Here is a 23,959-nt window from a genome sequence, read left to right as displayed (position 1 = left end):
GCCTTTAGGTGGATTGAGTGAAGCCAGAGATGGGAGGTAGGATGTTTTCGCTGGCAGGGAAAGAATAAAATGTTCCCTCGCTAAGCTGTTTAGAAGAACCTGTGGAATCCCCAACAGTTGAGACCATTCTTTTCTCCACTCCCCAGCACGAAGAGAGTTGACCGGCAGAAGAAAAGATCCAGGCCACATAATTCACACAGGCTGTTCAGAAGGAGCCAAGCTATCGAGCCCTTTGCCTTTTGAATACTCAGGCACCTAAATAAAACAAAAGCCTCGGTCTGTGTTACTGAAGTGCATAAATATGACCTGATGGACTTTCACTGAATTTGGAAGGCATGCTGGGGATAGTTGTTATTATTTAGTCGCTCAATTGCGACCCCATGGACCGTAGCCTGCCAGGCTCCTCTGTCCATGGAATTTTCCAGGCAAGAATACTGGAGTGGGTTGCCATTTCCTTCTCCAGGGGATGTTCCCGACCCAGGGATGGGACCCACTTCTCCTGCATGGTAGGCGGCTTCTTTACCACAGAGCCATCCGAGAAGCCCATGTTGGGGATCTTCTGTCTTAATATAAACTGTGAAAATGTCATAATATATACTGTGAAAATATAAACTGCGCATGTGTGCAATTAATCTCGGGGAGCCCTAGGAGAGGTGTCAAGGAGTTGGGTCATTGTCTTCAAAGCAGTTGAAAGTGATACACAAAGTGAGCCCTGTGTGGCTTGCTCGTGGGGAGAAAGATGCCCTACATATCAAAATTCAGCGGAGCCGAGATAACAAACTGGTTTCAAATCCAAGCCTTAAATCAAAAGACTTGAGTGCGTGTCAGGAGAAGAGTCCTTTCTGTCCCCACAGGTTTGAGATCTCTGGCTGAGAGCCCGGTTGGAAGACACTAGTTAGTTTGTTCTTTATTTTCATCTGAAAGTTACAGGGCTACTTATCAACAAAATGACTGTCCGAGCAGCAAAATCCAGTGGTTTCTATGTACAGGCCCATCCCTGGGGTCCTCACCTCTGGAGGGGCCTCCGCCCCCAAGGCCTCAGTGGGCTTCTTCCCAGGCCTCTAGGAAATAGTCACAAAGACGCAGGGGATGAAAACCAGCCTGTCCTCGGCACCTGCTTTCATCCCACAGGGAGGTGGCGGCTGCTGGTGGGGGACCCAGGCCTAGTCTTGGGGTAGTGGGTGTGGGGGGCCTCTCTCTGGGGAGCCCATCCTTCCCGCGCCCACCTCCTGGGCAGGCTCTCGTTGGACATTCCTGGGACTGCTCTGGCAGGCTCACGAGTTCCCACTCTAGCCTTCTTTTCTTTCACATCGTGATTGGAACACCGCAGTGTCCCAGCCTCCCATTCTGGAGACCACGATTTGTGCTGTGGAGCCTCTTCATTTGTCCCTGGTTTTTTTTTTTTTGTACAGAAACAATACTCTGGATCGGACCTTTTTTTCTTTTCCGCTCAGGAAACAGAAGCGGCTCAACAGGTACAGTTCTGCTGGTCAATCTGCTTCCGGCAGGGTTCCATGGTGACGGCCACGCCCACCCCACTCCGGCCAGAGGTCATTCGGGTCACCTCGCTCCAGGTGTCCGTGTCTGGATCATAGCACTCCACGCTGTCCAAGAATGTGTGACCGTCGTAGCCCCCTGCAGGGAGGGCAGGAGGGATGGTCGGTCACTACTCCAAGGGGGTGGGGGTTGGGGAGGGGTAGGAAGGAAAGAAGCATGTGAAGCCCTCCTACTGAAAGGGGCTAGGTGGGCTTCTCCGCCCAGGCCTTACCAAGAACGTAGATCCTTCCCTGGTGTACAGTGATGCCCAGGGCACTTCGCCGATGCTTCATCGGGGCTACGAATGTCCATGTTTCTGTCTCCACGTCGTAGCGCTCCACGCTGTTGAGCTGGTCCTGACCATCGTAGCCCCCCGCAGCATAGATACAGTTGTGCAGGACGCAGACTCCTAAACCAGAAGACACAGAGAAGGTGACTCCAGGGCCTGGCCTTGGGGGCCCCAGCCATCACCTTCTTGGGGGGGGGACACCCTCCCCTCTCCCTTCCTCCCCTCTCCTGAGCAACCCTGCAGAAATAAAGCCAAGAGCAGGCAGCAGGAGCTCTCTGAGTTTCACTCCCAGGGTCAGGCGGGTGCTCCTCCTGGCTCCCCTCCCCACGGCCCCCTCCCACCTGCTCCGCTCCGGATGGTGTTCATGGGTGTGATCATCCGCCACTCGTTTCTCTCTGGGTAGTAACACTCGGCTGAGTTGAGGCGGTTTGTCCCGTCGAAGCCCCCGACCGCGTAGAGCAGACGGTTGAGGACAGCCACTCCCACCCCGATCCTTCGTGTCAGCATTGGGGCCACCAAGTGCCACTCGTCCCCCTCCGGCTCATACCTGCCACAGAGAGCAGCGATGACAACAGCAGCCGCAGCCAACCCGGGACACTGGCCCCCACTGATAGTCCCCTGTGTTGGTTTTTCTAATTTTATTTGGGTTTTTTAATTTTAAAAATAATTTTATTTGGCTATGCTGGGCTTTCCTGGCTACACAGGCTTTTCTCTAGCTGTGGAGCCTGGGCTCTAGAGCAGGCAGGCTTTAGTAATTTCGGCTCCAGGGCTCCTAGAGTGCTGGGTGAATAGTTGTGGTACACCGGCTTATAGTTGCTCTGAGGTATGTGGGATCTTCCTGGACCAGGGATAGAACCCATGTCTCCTGCATTGGCAGGTGGATTCTTTATCACTGCAACACCTGCGAAGTCCCTCACCTGAACTCTTCAATTCTCACAAGGATTCCCTACAATGCAAGTTATCAGTAGGTCCATTTTCTAGATGAGGAAACTGAGGTTCAGGGCCGGCCCCCCTCTGCTCAAGGTCACTTGCACCTCTGCTGGACTCAAATGGCCCCATCAGACCACTGCCTAAGCTAAGTGTTGTATGAATGCAGGAGACACAGGAGACACCAGTTCAATTCCTGGCTCGGGAAGATCCCCTGGAGGAGGAAATGGCAACCCACTCCAGTATTCTTGCCTAGAAAATCCCATGGACAGAGGAGCCTGGCAGGCTATATAGTCCAGGGGGTCACAGAGCAGACACGACTGCGTGAGCACGCAGGCAAACACAGGGTCACCGTGCAGTTGTTCTGTACACAGACTGCGCACTGCGCAAGGGCGCCACATCAAGGGGTACCTTTCACGGTAACAGACCTCGTGTGTGTTTCTTACAACCATGTGGATAGATGGCAGGGAGGTGTCGTGTTTTAACAAAATTAGCATATTAACATTCCGACAGTTTCAAACTGATGGAACTTTTTCCAAATCTGCTAATAAGTCGTTGTATGGTTGTATGATGGCCCTGTAAACAGTTCCCAGGCCAAGACACATCATCCAGGGTCATGACCATACATCTCCCAGAAGTTTAGCTTCACCTTGAGGCTTCCACTCCCGGAAGGGAAGGCACAGAGAAAAGCACTCCACAGTGAAAGGAAGACTTCCCTGGAGGTGCAGTGGATAAGAATCCACCTACCAAGGCAGGGGCCGTGGGTTCGATCCCTGTGTCTTCGATCAGGAAGACTCCTGTGCCGTGGAGCAACTAAGCCTGTGCCCCAAGTACTGAGCCCACATGCTGCAACTACTGAAGCTGGTGGACTCAGAGCCTGTGCTTCACAACAAGAGAAGCCACTATGATAAGAAGCCTGTGAACCACAACAAAAAGTGGCCCCGGCTCACAGCAACTAGAGAAAGCCTGCGTGTAGCGATGAAGACCCAGCACAGACAAAAATAAATAAATAAATATTTAAAAACCCGAGATCCCAACGGCATGGGGCATGTTAGCAGCGGAACCCCTGGATCCCACGCCTCCTGCCCCCGCCACTCACCTCTCCACACTGTTGTGGTGGATACAGCCGTGGGAGCCGCCAACAGCATAGATGTGCCCGTCGATGACGCCCACCCCGATTCGGTTGCGGGGCACGCTCATGGAGGCGCAGGGCGACCACTGGTTGGTCATGGGGTTGTAGCAGTCCAGGGCGCTAGAGTCGGTGTTCCCATCGGGCGAGTTGTTGCGGCCGCCCACGGCGTACAGCAGCCCGCCCACCACACAGCCCGCCAGGCCGCTCCGGGGCACCTGCAGATCCGCCAGCCGGAGCCAGGTGCCATCGCTGGGGTTGTAGGCCTCCAGGTAGCTGAGCGACTGGCGGAAGTAGCCGCCGGCCGTGTAGATGAGACGGCCCACCTTGGGTGCCCGGCAGGGCATCACCTGCGTGGGCTTGTGCAGGGTGAGCTCCTGGAAGATCTTGACCAGGTAGTCCTTGCAGCGGGAGTCCGACTGCAGGATCTCACACTTCTGCAGCTGCATCTGCAGGAAGTGGGGCGTGAGCGAGTGGCAGCGCACCGCCCGCAGCAGCGCCTGCACGTAGAAGCGCCGCTGCTCGCAGTCATATTTGACCCAGTTGATGCAGGCGTGGAAGACCTCGGACTCGCAGCGCACATTCAGGTCATCCCGGCTGATGAGGGTCGCCAGCTGGCAGTGGGACAGGTTGAAGAACTCCTCTTGCTTGGCCACCTGCAGAGGGCGACAGCGTCATGGGCTGACTTACAGGTCTCTCTCCACTCCCAGCCCCTAACCCGTCTCCAAGCCCCTGCTAGGACCTTGGACAAGACACTCAATCTGCCTCTGCTAATCTCAGCTGCCTCAGGTGTGAAATAGGCATTCGAGGGACTTCCCTAGAATCCACCTGCCAATGCAGGGGACACAGGTTTGATCCCTAGACTGGGAAGATACCACATGCCTTGGGGCAGCTAAGCCCGTATGCCATCATCTTCAGCTCTTGCTCTAGAGCCCGTGCTCCACGACAAGTGAAACCACTGCACTGAGGAGCCTGCTCAGCGCAATCAGAGAAGAGGCCCTGCTCACTGCAACTGGAGAAAGCCTGTGAGCAGCCACGAAGACCCCACACAGCCATAAATAAATAAAAGTTCAAAGAAGAAGAGAAACAGGCATTTGAATAGTATGAAACCCTCAGTGTGTGAGGATTCAATGAGTTAACACTACATGCCAGGCATAGGGCAGGTAAGTACATAAATGGGAAAAAGAAACAACGTACCTCTTAGATTTTGTTATCATTTTGTATCTGAACTGTAAGAACGTTACCCTTTTCTTTTTTTAATGAAATTATTTTTTCAAAAAAGCAGACTGACTACTAAGGAAATAGCAACAGAATATGTTAGAAAGACAAAAAAATTCAGGCTTGAAGAAAGCAGCCTGAGTTGCAGTGTTGGCCCACTACCTTCTAATTGTGCCACCTTGGGCAAAAACCTGAAACACTCGTGCTTTGGTTTTCTTCCTCTATAAAAGGGGGATTATATTAGTTGCTAACTCATTAGCAGGGTTATTGCTAAAGGAAATATTTCTTGTCTGGCACTGTCTATATAAATAATTTCAGTCACCCCCACATCAGCGGGTTCCCAGCATCCTGTTACCCCAAGCCAAGGCAACCCCCTGATACTGGTGTTGTGCAGGTCAGCGGGACAACCCTGCTCTTGGGCCACCATCCTGGAAGCCATAAGTCCTAAGATTAATGTCAGATCTTCTTGGGGCATCTGGTCAACCCTCAAGATGGTAGAGAAGGAGAGTCATGGAGACCAGGGGTAGTGTCCACCTAGTTGGTCCCAGCCACGAGAGGATGATTTTAAAAATTTCCAGGAAGGGGGAGTTCCCTGGTGGTTCAGTGGTTGGGACTCAGCGCTTTCATTGCCAGGGCCAGGGTTCAATCTCTGGTCGGGGAACTAAGATCCTGCAAGCTGTGTGGTGTGGTCAAAAAAGAAAAAAAAAAAAAATTCCAGGAAGGCACTGCAAAGCATATCTCCTCCTAGGATAGCTGGGAAGACTCAGAGATTTCAAGGCTGGAAATCACTTAGAACAGAGGCTGGCCCACACCAAGTGCTCAACAAGCACTCATTTTCTCTACTCACAACTTCCTCCACTTAAAAATGAAAATGAAACAAAGATTAGTATGAGCACAATACTTTGTGGACTAAAGAAAACATGTGTAAGGGTCACACTGGCAGTTGACAGCATGTCACGGGTGTTCAATAAATATTTACTGACTGCCTGGAACGTCAGGCCCTGCTCAGGGCACCCTAGGGTGGAACTGCTGTCAGACACTGCCCTCTGTCCCCACCTTTGACCCCAGGGAGCCCAGAGACCCATGAAGGTCTCACTTTCTCCAGCTGTTTCCCAGATTTGTGGCAGATATGCAGACTGGGAGCTCAACCCTATTTTTCTCCATCTCCTTGCCTTGACCCTTCACCTCTCAAGGGGAGACAGTGATGACCACCTGTCTGTTCCCTGGTCCTCCCAAGGCTGCTCTGAAGCCCTGGTGCCCTGTCCCAGTCCCTCACTCACCTCCCCGAAGTGCATGTAGATGTATTCCCGGGCACGCTGGTGCAGCTCTGTACAGCCAATCTGCTCGGCAAAGTTGGCGATGCCGATGGCGTTGCTGGGATCCAGCTGCTGCACCAGGAAGTCGCTGCAGGCGCGGACCACGCTGTCGATCTGGTACATGACAGCACCGTTCATGACATGGAGCACGCACTTCTCCCCCATGGAAATGGACGCGGTGTAGGCGAACTCAATGAGCCGCTCCATGACCTTTGGGTGGATGCCCTCGATGGACACCACCTCCATGCCCTGTTCCCGCAGCCCGTTGGTGAACATGGCCTTGAAGACAGGGCTGGACGAGGCCAGCACCACCTTGTGGGCCATGAACTGGGCGGCGGGCGCGTCCTGGTACTTGACCTGCAGCGTCACGTCGCATAGCTGCTGGCTGAGCCGCAGTTCGTTCATGATGCCAAAGGCCTGCTTGGTGTGGTCCTCCAGGGTGTAGCTGAAGGTGCGGTTGCCATGCTGGGAGGGCGTCACCTCGGCCTTGCACTCGGTGGAGGCGTACATCACCGTGTCCCCTGCCCCCTCGGGGCGCTGTGATCTCAGGGGCAGGAATTGGGTATGGGCCCCGGGCCCGCTAGGCCTGGGTTCCGGCTGCATGGGGTTCCAGGTGACAAGGGACACCACCACTGGCACTCAGGGGCCTGGAGGGGGAGAGCACAGGGCTTGGGGCTAGGCCTTCTTTTCTAAGATAAAGTGACTCCTAGACCAGTTTTCCTTCCCAGGCCAGGGTAAAGCAGTGTTCATTTGTGCTCCCTAACTGCCCATGGCCTCACCAGTCCAAGGGCCCACCTTAAATCGTAGGTCACATGGTGACCCTCCCCTGCTCAGAATCCCACCCCACCCCCCCACTCCCTGAGGCATGAAGAGTAAAACCAAACTCTTCAATGGCCTGCAAAGCCCTTCACAGTCAGCTCCCGTCCACCTGTTCCCTTTGCCCATTCTGTTCCAGCTCTCTGGGGCCCATCCCTTCTCACAGCATGTCCAACTCATTCCTTCACTCGCCCCATCAACACTTCTCGGGCACGTCCTGTGTGCCAGCTCTGTTCTAGGCACCAGGGACACAGCAAGGAGCCAGACAGACATGCACCGAGCCCCCCCTGAAGCCAACACTGGGCAGGAAAGGACCATAAGTGAAATAAGCAAGGCTTTAAGGCCATGAAAAAACTGACAACAACATTGTGACAGTGTGGCCTGCCGGTGTTGTTTTAAAATCAGGTGGTCCAGGCCTGTCTTGGAGCTGAGACTAGAAGGATGAACTTATGAAGGGGCGGGGGGCGGGGGGGGGGGGGGTGTTAGCTTTCCAGGCAGAGGGAACAGTGAGTGCAAAGACTCAGAGGCAGAATGAGAGCCGACCTGGAGAATCAGGGAAGAGTGTGATGAGAGAGGAAGACTAATGAAGGGAGGGTGCCTGTGAATCCTGTGGAGTCTGGAGGGTCAGGGCAGGAGCTGGGTTTGGAAAAGTCAAGCAAAGAGGAGGCAGGGGATCTACAAGAGGTTCTTCATCTTATTGTTCCCTGGGCTCCACTCAGAGTTACCTCCTCTCTGTTTTATTTCCATCACACCACTTGTCAGGAATGGAAATCAGCTCCTTTGCTTGCTTGCTGATGGATGAAGGGTCTCTCTGGCCCTGAGCCCCAGGATTCAGAGGGCAGGTAGCCCTGTGTAGGTCAGGGTCCTGCCCACCCTCTCCTGTGCCTCCCCTGCAGTCCGCCTGGGGCCTGGCACGACGCAGGGGTCAGTAAGCTGTGGCTGGCTGACTGCCCACTCCACTGTGCCTGCCAGAGCACCCTGCTCTTCCACCGTGCCCTGGACACTGCTTGGCCGCCTCTCCCCAGCCGAGGCCCGGGCCTGCCTCTTGGTGTTTAGCCAAACGGTCAACGGTGCCCCCTGGGCACTGGACACTCCCCCCACCCCCAAGAAGCGGTAAGTGGGGGACTGCGCATGTCCCGCCGGGCAGCCAAGGCCTAGAGAAGGGAGGAAGTGACCCCGCCGCGGCCTTTCCATCGCAAGCCCCGGGGCGCAGACCAAGGTCCCCCCGCCACAAACGCCCCGGAATCCCCGGGCTTCCGTCCGCGCGACGCTGCCTGGGCCTCTCGCTCCCGGAATCACCCGCCGGTCGCGCCGTCCAACAAAAGGTCCGGACTCGAGCCGCGCCCTCCTGGCGCTCCGCGGAGCCGCGGGAAACCCCGAGGCGACCGGGCCCCGCATCGCCCAGTGCTCCGGCCGCCGGACACGGTCGCAGAGCACTCTAGACCCTCGGTGCCCTCAGCCCGGGCGCGGGCCGCTTCACTCACCCCGCCATGGCCGCGCTCGGGCTCCGCCTCCGTCGCCCAGGCCCGGGCGCCTCCATCGCAGCTCGCAGGGGGGAGGCGCGGAGCGCGCGCAGGTCACCATGACTAAGCAGAGCCGGGAGCCGGCCGTGTCAGAATAAAAGTCCCCGCGGGCCCGGGCCTCGGGCGGCGGAGACGGCAACGGGCCGCTCCCCCACCCCCTTCCCCGCCCACGCTCGCTGTTGCCCAGTTGCGCAGCCCCACAGCGGCGTCCGCAGCGCCGGTAATCGCGGTGGGGCCAAGGACCCAGCCCTGGGCGCACCCAGCCCCCGTGGTCGGAGCCGCCTAGAATCAAAGCCCCGAGTTCGAGGCCCAGCGCTTCCCTGCATCCTGGATCACCGGATACCCCTCCCCGCCGCCGCCTGCGCGTTCACCTGCGTAGCCTCCGATACTCTCACCGCGGGGTGGGGATGCCTGGGGGCACGGCGGTGGCTCCGGGCACGTTGGTGCCACCCGCGCACCGAGCTTCCGGGAAGCCCGAGGGGCCGTGGCCTGGCCCGGGGGCGGCTCCCGCCTGACTTTAGTTGTTGAAGACCCGAGAGCGCTTCCACCGTCCGGGGCGGCTGGGGAGGGGGTTGTAGCTGGGCGGCGGGGCCTGTGGGGTCGCGGCCGTCGAGTGGGGGGTTAGCCTCGGGACGCCCGAGAAGGAGGCGGGGAGAGGGCGGAGAGGGCGCGGCGGGGAAGGAGTCGGGATTCCCCGCCCTTCCCTCAGGTGCCCGGCGCCTATGGGCGAGGAATAGGGCGGCGGGCAAGGGCGCACGGCTAAGCGGACCAGGCCCGTCCCTCAACCCCTTCGCAGTCCCTTCCATCCGCCGGGTTTCGTCGTCTCAGCGCGGGTCTGCTTTCCACGACCTGCTCTTCTTTTAACTCCACACAGTGCAGGCCTCACGTTCAGGTGGCCGAAGGATCCAGGCGGAGCTGTCTACCTACCTACTGGGGTTTTTATTGATTTTTTATCTCCAATCTGGAGGCGCGAGGAGCTCGCAGTTGGGAATTCGAACTCCGGCTCTGCCACTCTCTGGCTCTGCGCGGGTGGACCCATAATTTAACCACTGCATGCTTCAATTTCCTTCCTCGTAAAATGTTCATAGGGCTTCCGTGGTGGCTCAGTGGTAAAGAATGCTTCTGCAATGCAGGGGACACAGGATCGATCCTTGGGTCAAAAAGATCCCCTAGAGAAGGAAATCGCAACCCACTCCATTATTTTTGCCTGGGAAATCCCATGGACAGAGGAATCTGGTGGGCTACAGTCCATGGGGTCTCAAAGGGTTGGACACCACGTAGTAATAGGTGTTAATAATAAAGGCACCTACCTGGTAGATTATTGGGAGAACTAATTGTGAATGCTAGCGCTCAATAAATATGAAGGATTGTTAATTTTCATGGAAAGTGATACTGATTTTCCATTTATGCTCTTTGTTATATAAAGTTAACTTTTAAATGTATGTGGGGTGTTTTTTTTTTTTTAAGAGTCCGTCTGTATGAGACGCTAGACTGAACAGATACTGGTCTAAGGAAGGATTCCACCTGCCCTCCGGAGTGAATTTGGAAGATTCTGCCTCCCTGCGTTGGGTCTGGGATTAATCCCACCCCGGAGAAGGCTGGGGTGGGGTTTCTTGCTTCTCCTCCCAAACCAGAGGCGGTGGTGAAGCTGTGGTTTAGAGTGGCTCCAGAGGTGGCGCCATAGCATAGCCGCCAAATACTGTACGGGGAGTGGCTGACACTGTGAGCAAACCCACACCCTTCTCCACATGCCAAAGGAAACCTCTGGTATATCTCAAAATTAACATCTACAAGCCCTGAGACCCAGCAGTGACATGTGCAGTAATTTATCCAAGGTGCCCTTGCACACGTTTAGGAGGATGTATGTACACAGATGTTTACTGCAATACTGTGTTTAAATGCCAAGTGTTGGACTCAACAGTTGTGTGCATCCCTAGGGCCCTGGTGTAATCTATACTGTGAAATACTATGCAGCCAGTAAAAAGAACCCATTAGCTGTGTGAATGTTTTACCTCAATATTTTTAAATGTGAAAAAAATGCTCTGTAAAGCAATTATCCTTCAATTAAAAAATAAAGTGACATAAAAAATGTTATGGTCTGTGCCCCCTCCCCACCATCATATATTGTAGCCCTAACATAAGATGATGATATTTGGGCTTCCAAGGTGGCACAGTGGTAAAGAATTTGCCTACCAATGCAGGAGACTAGGGTTTCATCCCTGGGTCAGGAAGGTCTCCTAAAGGAAGAAATGGCAACCCACTCCAGTATTCTTCCTGGGAAAATCCCATGGACAGAGGAGCCTGGCAGACCACAGTCCATGGGGTCACAGAGTCAGACACAACTGAGTGACTGAGCCCACATATAAAAATAAGTGATGTTATTTGGAGATGGGGGCTTGGGGAGGTAATTAGATTTAGAGGAGGTCATGAGGGTGGGGCCTTCGTGACGGCATTAGTGCCTTTATCAGAAGAAACACCAGAGAACTTGATCTCTTTCTCCACCATGTGAGGACACAGCCAGAAGGTAGCTGTCTATAAGCTAGGAAGAGAGTTCTCACCAGAATCTTACCATGCTGACACCTTGATCTTGGACTTGCAGGCTTCAGAACTATGAGAAATAAATTTTGGTTGTTTAAGGCACCCAGGCTGGTCCAATGAACACAGTACAAAATCTAGACATGCAACAGTTTCCAAGATGATACTATTAAAAGATCAAAGCAAGGTGGAGAGCAATGCTAAAGTTGTGTAAAAAGAGAGATGTATTTACATTTCAGCTCATTTACCTACAGAATGGCTCTGCAAGTTTGCCAAGTGTCTATATCCAGGAGTGGGAACTGGTGCTTTTTGAATCTTGTAGAATGTGAACAAGTAAATAACTCTTCTGCTATCACACCATCATCAAACAACTGAGTGATGGGGTGGGGTGGCTCAGGTTGCCCTGGAAGATTACAGGAGCCGGGGGTTACTGGAACCAAACCAGATAGGAAATTAGAATCAGTTCTCAAAGCGAACTGGCATGTGACCCCAGGCTTGAGTGTTTGTGTTCGAGGAAATAGGTTGGTTTTCCCAGCGCTTACAGCATCCAGGGACAGTGTGAACGTGGCCCACAGGAACTCAGGTCCCCTGGCTGGTCAGTGGCCCCCCACCCCCACCGCTGTACACCGCGTACTTTTCAGCTGCCTGCAGCTCCGCTGTGTCCCAGCAAGTGGTGTGCCACAATCTGAACCCGAAGCCACAGGCCCTTTCCCCAAACCCACCCTGCCCCCTCTCCAGCCTGCCTCTCCACACTGAGGTTAGGAATGTGCCTGGAGACAGCTGGGAGCCCAAGACAGCTGGGAACTGTGGTCAGGACGCCTGGAACCTTTCACGGGCACAGCCGGGGCTCTAATATCGCCCCTGGCCGAAAAGGCAGACCCTTGAACAAAGTGTCGGTTTGGGCTTAACAGACTGCACCTCCTGGAACCCTGGAGCCTAACCTCCTCGGCTAATATCCTGGCTCAGAAAATAGGACAAAATACTCAGTTCTTGGAGTCTCCTCATCCGTCAAATGGGAGTGAGAAAAAGGCATGCCGCAGGCCTAGAACACTATGGGAGTAACTGTGCTGTGCTTAGTCGGTCAGTTGTGTCCAACTCTTTGTGACCCCATGGACTGCAGCCCACCAGGTTCCTCTGTCCATGGGGATTCTCCAGGCAAGAAGAACACTGGAGTGGGTTGCCATGCCCTCCTCCAGGGGATCTTCCCAACCCAGGGATCGAACCCAGGTCTCCCACATTGCAGGCAGATTCTTTGCCATCTGAGCCACCAAGGGTAAAATCAACTGTAATTACTCTTATTATTCAATTATATTTTTATTCTTTTATGAAGGATCTGATACCACTTTCAAAAAAATCTTGTTTCACAGAGGAACAGGCTGAGTCTCCTAGAGTCAAGTTTTGGGGTGCTCCGTCTTTGGCCTCTCCTCTAAAGGTGAACACCTGTCCTTGACTCCTTTCTCCCCCACACCCAATTCCTCAATAATTCTGTCCAATTCCTCCGAAGTCTGTGGAGAACCCATACCATCCCAGTCTTTGTCATCACTCCCCTAGGCAGTTACCATCACCCAGTTCTCCTGGCTTCACCCTCTACAGAGGGCAGAGGCATGTGTAAATACCTGAGCCTGATTAAGTCCTTCCTCTGCCTAGAACCTTCCAGGAGTACTACTCCATTCAGAGCAAAAGAAGTTTCTCCCCTGGGTCTGTAAGGGTTTGCCCCACCCGCCCCATTATTTTCCTATCTTTGTTTCTTCTCTGCCTTTCCATCCTTGCTCCAGGGGCACTAGGATCTTTGCTTTTGAGAGAACACACAGGCATATTCTAGCCTTAGGACCTTTGCACCTGCTGTTCCCCCATTCTGAAATGCTCTTCCTTCAGAAGTTCCCAGGACAGGGAATTCCCTAGCAGTTCATAGTTAGGACTCCCTGCTTCCACTGCAGGGGTTGTGGGTTCATTCCAGATTAAGGAACTAAGATCCCACATGCCAAAAATTAAAGTTTCCAGGATAATAACCACCTCAGCTCCCATAACATCTTACCACCTCTTCAAAAGGCATCACCTGACCACCATCGCATCACTGTATTGTCACCGGAATCATCTCCACGCTTCTTCACTCTGGTATCATCTCTGAGTCCGACACAAGAACATCAGTTCGACAAAAGCAGGGATTTTTGTCTGTTTTGTTCATTGCTGTGGAGTTTAGCGTCAATAAAATATATTTTCCTAGGTCTTTTCTGCCTCCACCATCTTCATCTTTGGCTGCTTTTTCCTATAAATTCCTTTATTTAAAAAGAAAGTCTGCAAAAGAGCTCTGAGGGAGAGCAATGGCACTCAAAGGGCGTCAGTCTGTAGCTGGTGGGGTTACCAGGGTCCCAGCGACCGTGGGTGCACCAGGGCAGCCGGTGGAACCGCTGGTCTCTAACCCATCCCGCTGGGGCGAGAAGCGCTCGGAGCGGCTGGAGCTCCCATCCAGGCCGGGAGGCAGCCAGCGGTGCAGGTCGCCCGAAGCCCCAGGGGCGCTCCCGGACCGCCGGGAGGCACCTGGGTCTCGGCAGCAGGGGCCCGGGCTGCAGCAGACGAGGCGTAGGAGCGCGTGACGCAGGTCGCGGTTGGTGAACGTGTAGATAAGCGGGTTCAGGAGCGAGTTGGCCATGGCCAGGCCCAGGAAGGGGTCCGCTTGCAGGAGCACAGGGCAGGCGCGCGCCGGGCACGCCACATCCAGCAAGAGCAGCAGGAAGAGGGGGCCCCAACAAGCCACGAAGGCCACGAGCACCACGCTGAGCGTGCGCAACAGCGCCAAGGAGCGCGGTGTGTGGCGGGCGCGCATCGAGGCGCCCTCGCCAGTCCTGGGGTGCGCCCGTAGGCGCCGCGCTTTGGAACGCACCTGGCAGTAGATCCGCGCGTAGAGCGCACAGATGGCAGCCAGGATGCCAAGAAAGGCGAGCACACAGAAGAGCACGTAGGCCTTGGCGTAGAGCGGCAGGACCGTTGAGCAGGCCTCCAGACGGCCCAGACAATTCCAGCCGAGCGCCGGCAGTAGTCCGAGGAGCAGCGACAAGCCCCAGGCGGCGGCCGCCAGCGCCAACGTGCGCCCCCGACGGGCGGCGGGCGCGGGTCCCCGACGCTCCATGGTGAGCAGGCGCTCGAGTGCAATGGCCAAGAGGCTCAGCACGGACGCGGAGAGCGCCACGAAGACGCCGCCCTCACGAGCGAACCAGAGCGCGGGCGACAAACGCAGCGTGAGCGGTCCCGACAGCAGGATGTTGGCGGCATAGGCGGCGCCGGCCAGCAGGTCGGACAGCGTGAGGCTGCCCAGAAGCAGGAACATGGGCGCATGGAAGCGCGGGTGGCGTCCGAGCACGACCAGCACGGCTAAGTTCTCCAACACTATGAGCGCGCACACGACCAGGCACACGACGGCGTCTGCACGCAGTCCCGCGCCTGGCTGGTAGCGCGCACCGCGGAGCTTGCCGGTGTAGTTGTAATGCTGGACGATGACCTCGCTCTCCTGCGCGGCCCGCAGCAGCCTCGGCTCCATGGGCCGCCCGCCCCAAGGCTGCGGAGAGGTTGGGAGCAATGTCAGGCCTGATGCTCACCATTCCCTGCGGCCTGCGAAGGCAGGCATAGATGGCGCCTGACCTGGGAAGGGGGTTCTAACCCCTTACTCCCTACCCTACACGCACGCCGGGGCCCAAAGGGAATTTGGGATAGAAGGGGGGGTGTCCATGGAGACAGGCCGACACAAACAGACAAATCATATCACGAGGGGACAGGGTTAACAGAGTCCCACGTGAAAGGGACATTAATAATTCACACACAGGCACGGATATCCAGAGGCATCTTAGTCAAAAACAGAAACACCCACACAGAGAAAGGGACAAATACAGTGACCCATCGACAAGGACATGTGCACAGATAGTCACAAACTAGGGCAAAATGCGCAGTTACACCCTCTCACGGAACCATGAAAGTACGTTCAGGCCTTCCCTGATGGTCCAGTGGATAAGAATCCACCGCCTGCCAGTGCAGGAGACAAAGGTTCAATCCCTACTCCGGGAGGACCCCACAGGCCGCAGAGCAACTGAGCCTGTGCCTCACAACTACTGAGCCCACCCACCGCAACTACTGAAAACCCAGCGCCCTAGAGCCCGTGTTCTGCAACAAAAGAACCCAGGCAAGGAGAAGTCCGAGCCGGGCATCTAGAGAGTAATCCCCAGTGGGTGCAACTAGAGAAAAGCTCAGGCAACAACAAAGACCCAGCACAGCCAAGAATACATAAAAATACTTTTTTAAAAGAAAGCACAAAAATAAATTTTAAAAAAAGGAAGTACATTCACACATGGACAAGGGGACACTGAAAGAGACATACAAATTCCCCCCCACACAGACAGGATCTTATGCCTAGTCTCACAGGCCACAATTTCACAACCTCCACCCACCCCCTGGGATCCAGAACCCCACAATCTACACACCTCGCTGCATAGAGGTTTTTTTCCTGTGAACTCCCCGCTTCATTCGCTGCAAAACCCCAGTGAGAAAGCAGAGAAAACTCCACCCATTTTGCAGGGCCAGAGCCCGAGGGCAGCAGACGGAATTCACCTCTCATAGACTCTTGCAGAGGGACATACACGTCATTAAAGTATAATAATACCTCCCAACTGTGACTTCGCGCTAACATACCCTGGGCAGCTCTCCCCTTAACTCCAATTTACAGACGAGGAAACTGAGGCTCAGACGAAGTACCTCGCAGAGAAGCAGACACAAAGATTTTCATGCTCCACACAAACACATCCACGCAGAAACTGAGACACAGTCACGGAAGCCCCACTGAACAGACGAGAAAACCAGGGCCTAGGGAGGGGAACGGATTTAATTGGACAGGGCAGAAACAAATGCCTTCCAGACGGCTTGAGTTGCACACAGGGAACCAGGCGCAAATACAGACTCACAGCGAGTCACGGACTCAGCCATGCTGGGGGGAAGGGGACACCAAATACACGCAGATGAGGGTCACCCCAGGGTCACACTCGCTGCGCGGGGGACACTGCGCAGTGGCTCGCAGTCTGTGTACCTCCAGCCTCTCCTCCTTTTGCCTGGAGACAAGGGTGGGGTAGCGAAACCTGCAGTGGTGTGGCTGGGAGAGGACGAGGTGGGGGGATTTCGGGTGCCTTCCACCCCCATCCCGCGTCCCCGCATCCAGTCCCGAAATCTCAGGTTTTCCCCTTCCAAGAACCTTCGGGAAAGGCCCGAGAAATCCGAGCCAAGGGGACAAGGATGGTGGCCAGGGAAACTCCCACCCCCGGGCCGGGACAAGCCCCGCGCGCGAAAGGACCCAGTGGTGGACACTCACCCCTGCGCCCAGGTAGTGCGCGCTCGACAGTCGCGCGGCCGGGAGCGGAGACAGCGGCCCCTGTTCGGGAGGCGGGGCTGGGGGCAGGCGAGGGGGCGGCCCCCAAGGCAGAGCGCTGGCGATCGCCAGCAGTTGCCCCCTCCTCCTCTTGGGGTACGGGCTGCCAGCCCGCGGCTGCCAGCGCGTGTCTGCCAGCCTGTACCACCCGCCGCGGCAACGGAACGCGCCCTCGGCGCCGACTGGCACTAGCCAGCCCTCGGCTCCCCCCTCGGGGCCCGGGCGGCCCTCCCAGGGACGCTCCGTCGCGGTGGGTGGATCCGGAGACACGAACAGGGGGAGGGTTCTTCAGCCCTGGCGGCCGCAGCCTGCGCTTCTTTCCCCCCTAATAGAGGGGTCCCCTCTGTGCCCTGGGCACTGAACCCTCCCCTTTTACCACCTTCCTTCTGATTGAACCTCCTGGGCTGCACCCCAAGGACGTCCAGTAGGCGGAGGAACCCCGGCAACCCGGGTTAAGAGGGGTCTTTAGCAGCCTTAGCCTCAATTTCCCTCCCCCCGCCCCCAACAGATAGAGCCGTCGGCTTCCGGGCGCAGGCCCCACCCCCCTTCCCCTCTCCCATCCCCAGTTTGGGGCGGGTGGGGGAGGGTCAGGCGCAGTCCAGATGCTGGTGGGAATCTTCTCCTCCCCAGATAAAAAGAATCTGGCTCGTAATTCCCCCTGGTCGTCCCGCTTCTCCCACCCCGTATCTCTCGCCCTTATCACTCTCGACAACGTGATTTACTCGGTTATCAGGTTTCTGGGCTGTGTCCCCACCAGACAGTCAGCCCCACAGGGGCAGAGATTTGCGTCTGCTCCGGGCACTGCCTGGACCCAAGCCCGTGCCCAGTAAGCAGCCGCGGAGTGAGTGAGTGAATGAATGACTGTCTCCCTCACTTTCTCCGCGTGTGTCTGCCTTCTGATTTCTCGGGGTCTCTCCGTCTGTGTTTCTCCCCGTCTCTGTGTCTCTCTCTCAGTCGCCTCTTAGTCTTTGGCCGTCTGTGTCTCTCCCACGCCTCTCCCAGGCCTCCAATGGGCCAGTCCCAGCTGGCCCCGCACCCGCCACCCCCACTTCCCAGGAGCTTCCAGGCTGGGAAGCTACCTCTGATCAGAGGCCACAGCCGGGAAGAGGGGGCTGGGCCTGGCTGCTGCGACCTTCGCTAGGACTGTGCCCTTTGCACCGGCCGCCTCAGGTTCTGTCGGTCTCGGCATCCGGTGGGGTGAGGGCGGTCCAGAGACGATCAGCGGATGGATCAGATGGGTCAGAGGGGCGCCTCCCTGGGAGAGAGACCCCTTGGGGCACCCAGGCTAGGTCGCACCCTCCTGTCGCCTCTTAGGGATCCCAGTGCCTACAAATAGAACCACTCTTCCCTGCTCCTTCCCTGGTGGGTCAGAAGGTAAAGCATCTGCCTGCAACGTGGGAGACCTGGGTTGGGAAGATCCCCTGGAGAAGGAAATGGCAACCCACTCCTGTACTCTTGCCTGGAAAATCTCATGGATGAAGGAGCCTGGTAGGCTGCAGTCCATGGGGTTGCAAAGAGTCAGCAGAACTGAGTGACTTCTCTTCTCTTTGCCTGCTCCAACAGATTAGGCACTGGGGCAACGCAGCCAGGGAAGCCAGAGTTGGGGGGGCGCGGAGATGGTTGTTGGATGGGGTGGCTGTGGTAAGATTTGAGTGCTGGAGCCCCCAGCCTCGCCCGCCAAGCCCTGGAGGATGAGCCCTGAAGATTCCCCAAAGTGTCAGGGCCATGTGCATGATAAATGACCCCCTTCTGCAAGGGGGAAGCCACACCCTAGGGTGGGAATGTGGCTGCTTCTCACCTCCCAAGTGGCAATCTCACCTCCCACGGGCCCTATATACAGTGGAGGGGGGCTTCCGGCCCCGGTCCCCGGCCTAGCACCCCCAACTTGTGCCACCTCATGCATGAGATCCCACAAGATCACAGCCTTCTGCTCCAGAGGGTCCCGTACCTCCCTATGTGGCTCAGAGTAAAAGTCCAAATTCTAAAAATACCAGGCCTTCAAGGCCCACAAGGCCTGGCACAGTCTCTCCCCCTTCTATCTCCGTTCTTCCTATTCCAGCCCCACTGTCTCCCCGCCACCCACACCAGTTCCTCACACTCTTTAAGATCTTGGCACTTGGGGATCAGCGTGCTTGGAACACCCTGCCCCCAGCCCTTCCCAGGCGGTCACTTCCTCAGAGAGGCCTTCTGGTCTGTGTCCCCCTCCTCCCCAATCTCACACTGCAGTTGGTACCGTCTGAAATGACCTTCATTATTTACTGATTCATCTGGTACATCCTGTATCTCTGCCCTGGACGCCCAGCTCCAGGAAAGCAGGGGCCCTTGTCTGTCTTTCTGCCCAGTCATTGAGTAAAGATTAAGAGCTTGGAGTCTGGAGCCAGGCTCAGTTACTTTGTCATCTAGGACTTCAGACCAGTGACACTCTCCTCGGAGCCTTGGTGGGCTCTTTTGTAAAATGGATAATGACAGTTTCCACTTGGAGAGATGCCCTTAAGGAGGAAGGGATGGAATGGAGCTTCGAAACACAGGTGAGTGTTCAATAAATGTTGGCTGGGGCACTAGTGGGAAAGAACCCATCTGTCAATGCAGGTAGACTTAAGCGATGTGAGTTCAATCTCTGGGTCGGGAAAATCCCCTGGAGGAAGTCATGGCAACCCACTCCAGTATTCTTTGCCTGGAGAATCCCATGGACAGAAGAGCCTGGCGGGCTACAGTCTATAGGGTCGGGCTACAGTCCACAGAGTCAGACACAACTGAAGCGACTCAGCATGCATGCACAGGTGCTTCTGGGCACCACTGTATCCCCGAGGAGGAATTAGAAGGGGTTCAGCTCAGGGCCCACCCTCCCCACGTACCACCACCAACCCAGCCCGCCCCACGCCCTGCCCCCCACCCATGCCTGGTCTCTTCCCAGGGAAGGGCACCCCTGCCACAGCCTGCCCGCCTGATGCATGCCTGGGCTGGCACACCTGCCCGGCCAGTTCTGCTGCCAGGGCCGTCACCCACAGGGGCTGCTCCACCCAATCTGTACCCATTCTCCCTGAGCTGTAGCCTCGGCTCTAAAAGAGCAAAATGCCTCCCATAGCCCCCTCACACCTTCACCCATCCAGAGAGGCAGAGGGCTGCAGCAAGACCTCCCATTCCCCCATCTCTATCTCCCACCTACGAATTCTGAGGCTTGAATGTGGCTACAGGGAGCTGCAAACTGACAACTTTCCCACGACCAAAGACCAGAGCAGTCATGTTTCTGCAAGGAGGAGGGGGTGGTGTCTCAACTTGTAGGTCAGAGGGCCAACTCTGCCTGACAACTATAAGATTTGTTTGCTTGGCTTCAATGTTTCCCATTCAAATGTCTGTCTGAACTGTATAGAAACACTGGACTCGGGCGAGCAAGTTTGTGTCTCACAGGGGTAGAGCTTAATTTGGGAATAGCTATGTACTAGCATTGAACAAATAAGCACATAGATCGTAGATACTGACAACCAGTTTTCATACTGTTGGAGAGGAAGTTGCAAATAAGCAGTGTGGTGCTAGATGGGGTTATCATTAGGAAATGTTTACTTTAATAGTTAGAGATGAACCTATTTGCAAAGTGGAAATAGAAACACCGAGGGGGAGAACAAACATCTGGATGCCAAGGCAGGGGAAGGGTGGGTGGGATGAATTGTGAGGTTGAAATTGACATATATACACTATTGATACTGTGTATAAAATAGATAATAGATATAGCACAGGGAACTCTACTTAATGGCTCTGTGGTGACCTAAATAGAAAGGAAATCCAAAAAGGAGTAGATATATGTATCCATAGAGCTGATTCACTTTGCTGTTAGCATAAACTAACACAACACTGTAATGCAGCTATACTCCAATAAAAATTTTTTTAAAATAAATATAGGTTTGAGTGTATACAGATTTCCTAGCTCTGTCTGCCATGTGTCCAGAAGCAATGACACCCTAGAAGCAATGAGTACACTCAGCATCCAGATCTGGTTTCTAAATACCATTTTCCAGTAGGAGGAGCCAGGGCTCCTTGGAGAAATGACTGCTTCCAGGATGAGGGCAGAGAAAATGCACAAGGACACTGGAGCATCTTCTAGAGCCAGAAGTGGAAAAATAAAAAAAGCCAAAAAGACAGGAACCAACCTGAAAAGAACTCCTGCTGACCAAAGCTGGAACAATTTGAACAAACTAGACAGCAATAGAATTGAATTATAACCCAAAGAATAAATAACCACAAGTCCAAACTAATTTAAATACATGAGTGAATCTATTTTAAGATGAGGGAGAAGGAACAACTCTTCAGAAAAATTCCAATTAAGGAAAGTATACCCAGGACCTTGTAATGTCAACGCTTCATTTCAATGCTACCAAAAGTATTAGTGCGTATATTTAAAATTTTTATTTATCACAGGGAAATTTAAAATTGATTCATAAAAAAAATCACAATTTTCAAGATTTCAAAGGATATGGAAAATTTTAAGTGTAACATTTTACTTTTTATTTTTTTTTAACATTTTACTTTTTAAATGCTGTTTTTCCTCCTGTGATTCTGCCACCTCTGTCTATGTTACCTAATTATTGTTGAAATTTTGTGCACATCCTGTGGGTTTATTGATCAGTTAACACAGCATTTTAGGGGATCTGTATATACTAGCCATAGATTTTTCTATGCAGTAAACATTGTTTATATATAAATTGTAAATTTATCCAACTAATTTGTTGAAATAATTCCAGTGAAACTGTGAAGACTAAGGATACCCAACATTTATAGTTTTGAGTCCAAAGTAAAATAGATTTTCCTCTATTATGTAGACAGGATTTCATCAATCTTATCTACAAGTGTTTATGTGGATATATTTCCTAAAACTGTATAAATGTTACATTTTTATTCTTTGGCAAGATGATGTTACAAAGAAATTGGTCTTTTCTTCTGTTAACTGTTCAGTTCTGTCATCTCATATTCGCTTAGTCCTTACCAATCTCTTGTGTTATTTCATTTTGCTCTGTTTTTTTTTTTTTCTTTCATTTTCCTTGCTATGTCAATGTCTTAGTGTAGTGCAAATGAAATACCGTATTTTATTGCTGTCAGTTTTCTGTGGTGTTTTGTATTTTGGTTGTGTATTAAAATATAATCCTGCTATGTTTAAAAAAAAAAGAAAAGTATAATGAGGGGCTTCCTTGGTGGTCCAGTGGTTAGAACAAAGAGCTTCCATTGCAGGGGTCATAGGTTTAATCCTTAGTCGGGAAAGTAAAATCCCACAAGCCATGGGATGCAGGAAAAAAAAAAACACATCACTATGCACTTTGGGTGATAATGATGTGTTCATGGGTCATGTAGATTCACCAGTGGTAAAATACACTACTGTCGTGTGGGATGTCCATAGAGGGAGAGCTGGGTGTGTAGGGGAAATCTCTGTACTTTCTGCTCAATTTTGCTGTGAAACTAATACTGCTATAAAAAATAAAATTTAGGTGGGAGGGGGGATCGGGATGGGAAATACATGTAAATCCATGGCTGATTCATGTCAATGTATGTACTTTACAATATTGTAAAGTAATTAGCCTCCAACTAAGAAAAATAAATGGGAAAAAATAAAATAAAATTTATTAATCAAAAGAAGGAGGGGCGATAAATTAGAGTTGGGATTAATATATACACACTAGATAAAATAGATAATCAACAAGGACCTACTGTATAGCACAGGGAATTCTACTCAATATTCTGTAATAACCTGTATGGGAAGAGAATCTGAAAAAGAATGGATATAACTAAATCACTTTGCTATACGCCTGAAACTAACACAACATTATAAATCAGCTATGAAAGTGAAATGTTAGCTGCTCAGTTGTCTGTGATTCTTTGTGACCCCATGGACTGTAGCCCCCCAGGCTCCTCTGTCCATAGAATTCTCTAGGCAAGAGTACTGGAGTTCGTAGCCATTCCCTTCTCGAAGGGAATCTTCCTCACCCAGGGATTGAACCCAGATCTCCCCCATTGCAGGCAGATCCTTCACAGTCCGAACCACCAGGGAAGCTCAAATCAGCTATACTTCAATAAAAAAAAAAAAAAAAACATAAAAAGCATTTGCCTGAGAAATCCTTGGGTGGATATATACTCCCAGGTCACGCTGCTGGATGGCTTTGGATATTTCTATTGCCAGCCTGGCCACTGAAGCCATTTGAACTTGAAATGGCTGACTGTGCTGTCAGGAGCAAGATTTTTTTTTTTTTTTAATGTTTATATTCTTATTTATTTGCTGGGCCAAGTCTTAGCTGAGGCATGTGGGATCTAGTTCCCTGACCAGGGATCCAACCCAGGTCCCCTGCACTCAGAGCCTGGAGCCACTGAACCACCAGGGAAGTCCCTTCGTTTCGCTATTTTTTCTTTCGTTTCGTTTTATGACTGAATAGTACTATTGTATGAATGTCCTTATTAAAGTTTTTTTAATTTTTTTTTTACCAAAGTTTATTCTTAAATGTACAATAGGTTCTAAGACAACACTTCGTTCTAACTATAGGTGGCAACAGGTATTATGGCAGGGAATCCAGATGTTTAAACAGGAATGGAAATAAGGGTCTTCGTTGCCTCAGACACAAGGAACAGCTTACTGTTTGCCAAATTTCTTAATTTCACCTCTGGTCAGAGGGGCCTTTCCCAGAGGCCTTTGCTTTTAGCTCCTCCAGTTTCTTCTGCTCCTCCTTCTGTTTCTGCTTGAATGTCTTATCTTCCTCGTCCGTCTCCTTGGCTTGCTTCCTGGGCTGCTTCCGGGGCTTCTTCTTGCCACCTTTACGGCCCAGTATGGTGCCTGCTGCCCCTTCCCCAGACTCTGCCATCGAAAGTGCTAAAGATTTTTAAAGGCTCTGAGAAGAGGCTTTGAGTTGGGAGGAGGAGGGGAGGAGAAGGCAGCTTCGTAGGGACAGGGGTAGGGGGGAAATACCTTGTCCCCAGGTGCTGGGCACAAATTGGGCAGAGCCATGCTTTTCTCACCTGCTCACTTCAGACCTTGTGAGCTGCCCATGGGGAAATCTGACCTCACCCTCCCGCACATGTGTCCCCAGTTACTGCTAGGATTAAACCCAGGCCAAGGGAAGGGAAGATCCCCTGGAGGAGGAAATGGCAACCCACTCTAGTATTCTTGCCTGGGAAATCCCCTGGACAGAGGAGCCTGCTGGCTAGAGTCCATGGGGTCTTAAAGAGTTGGATGTGACTGACTGACTAAACAACAAGGGCTCCAAAAGCTGCAGGTGTGGATGCGGGAACTGA

General features: G+C 53.2%; 2 protein-coding genes and 1 pseudogene across 7 annotated transcripts; all 3 read right to left on the bottom strand.

Moving 5' to 3' along the window:
* Nucleotides 1-881: 881 nt before the first annotated feature.
* On the bottom strand, nt 882-10,164 carry KEAP1 (kelch like ECH associated protein 1). Of its 3 annotated transcripts, none has more exons than XM_043466664.1 (6): nt 9,126-10,164; nt 6,380-7,062; nt 3,852-4,537; nt 2,167-2,372; nt 1,769-1,945; nt 882-1,635 (listed from the first exon to the last, which is right to left on the bottom strand). In XM_043466664.1, exons 2-6 carry the CDS (start codon nt 7,016-7,018, stop codon nt 1,469-1,471), a joined length of 1,875 nt encoding a protein of 624 aa, XP_043322599.1. In that variant the 5' UTR covers nt 7,019-7,062; nt 9,126-10,164; the 3' UTR covers nt 882-1,468. The 3 variants fall into 3 exon arrangements, with proteins under 3 accessions (XP_043322599.1, XP_043322597.1, XP_043322600.1); XM_043466662.1 differs by lacking the exon at nt 9,126-10,164 and adding an exon at nt 8,716-9,087; XM_043466665.1 differs by lacking the exon at nt 9,126-10,164 and adding an exon at nt 7,957-8,493.
* Nucleotides 10,165-12,582: 2,418 nt separating this feature from the next.
* S1PR5 (sphingosine-1-phosphate receptor 5) lies at nt 12,583-17,177 on the bottom strand. 4 transcript variants are annotated; one of them, XM_043466667.1, is made up of 3 exons: nt 16,637-17,177; nt 15,967-16,379; nt 12,583-14,842 (listed from the first exon to the last, which is right to left on the bottom strand). In XM_043466667.1, exon 3 carries the CDS (start codon nt 14,822-14,824, stop codon nt 13,628-13,630), a length of 1,197 nt encoding a protein of 398 aa, XP_043322602.1. In that variant the 5' UTR covers nt 14,825-14,842; nt 15,967-16,379; nt 16,637-17,177; the 3' UTR covers nt 12,583-13,627. The 4 variants fall into 4 exon arrangements, with proteins under 4 accessions (XP_043322602.1, XP_043322603.1, XP_043322604.1 ...); XM_043466668.1 differs by having other exon boundaries at nt 16,030-16,379; XM_043466669.1 differs by having other exon boundaries at nt 15,967-16,137.
* A 6,123-nt stretch (nt 17,178-23,300) lies between these two features.
* Nucleotides 23,301-23,529, bottom strand: LOC122440920 (annotated as a pseudogene).
* Nucleotides 23,530-23,959: the final 430 nt, after the last annotated feature.

Source organism: Cervus canadensis, chromosome 4 (genome assembly GCF_019320065.1).
Source record: "Cervus canadensis isolate Bull #8, Minnesota chromosome 4, ASM1932006v1, whole genome shotgun sequence".
NCBI classification, from domain to species: Eukaryota; Metazoa; Chordata; class Mammalia; order Artiodactyla; family Cervidae; genus Cervus; species Cervus canadensis.
This window is presented reverse-complemented; position numbering and strand designations above follow the sequence as displayed.

Bases quoted from the DNA above. Each gene is read 5' to 3' on its own strand.
- KEAP1 (XM_043466664.1), bottom strand. From the start codon at position 7,018: ATGCAGCCGGAACCCAGGCCTAGCGGGCCCGGGGCCCATACCCAATTC. The intron at 4,538-6,379 runs GTGAGTGAGGGA...CGCCCTCTGCAG, and splicing joins TCTACATGCACTTCGGGGAG to GTGGCCAAGCAAGAGGAGTT. The intron at 1,946-2,166 runs GTGGGAGGGGGC...CTTCTGGTTTAG, and splicing joins CACCATCCGGAGCGGAGCAG to GAGTCTGCGTCCTGCACAAC.
- S1PR5 (XM_043466667.1), bottom strand. From the start codon at position 14,824: ATGGAGCCGAGGCTGCTGCGGGCCGCGCAGGAGAGCGAGGTCATCGTC.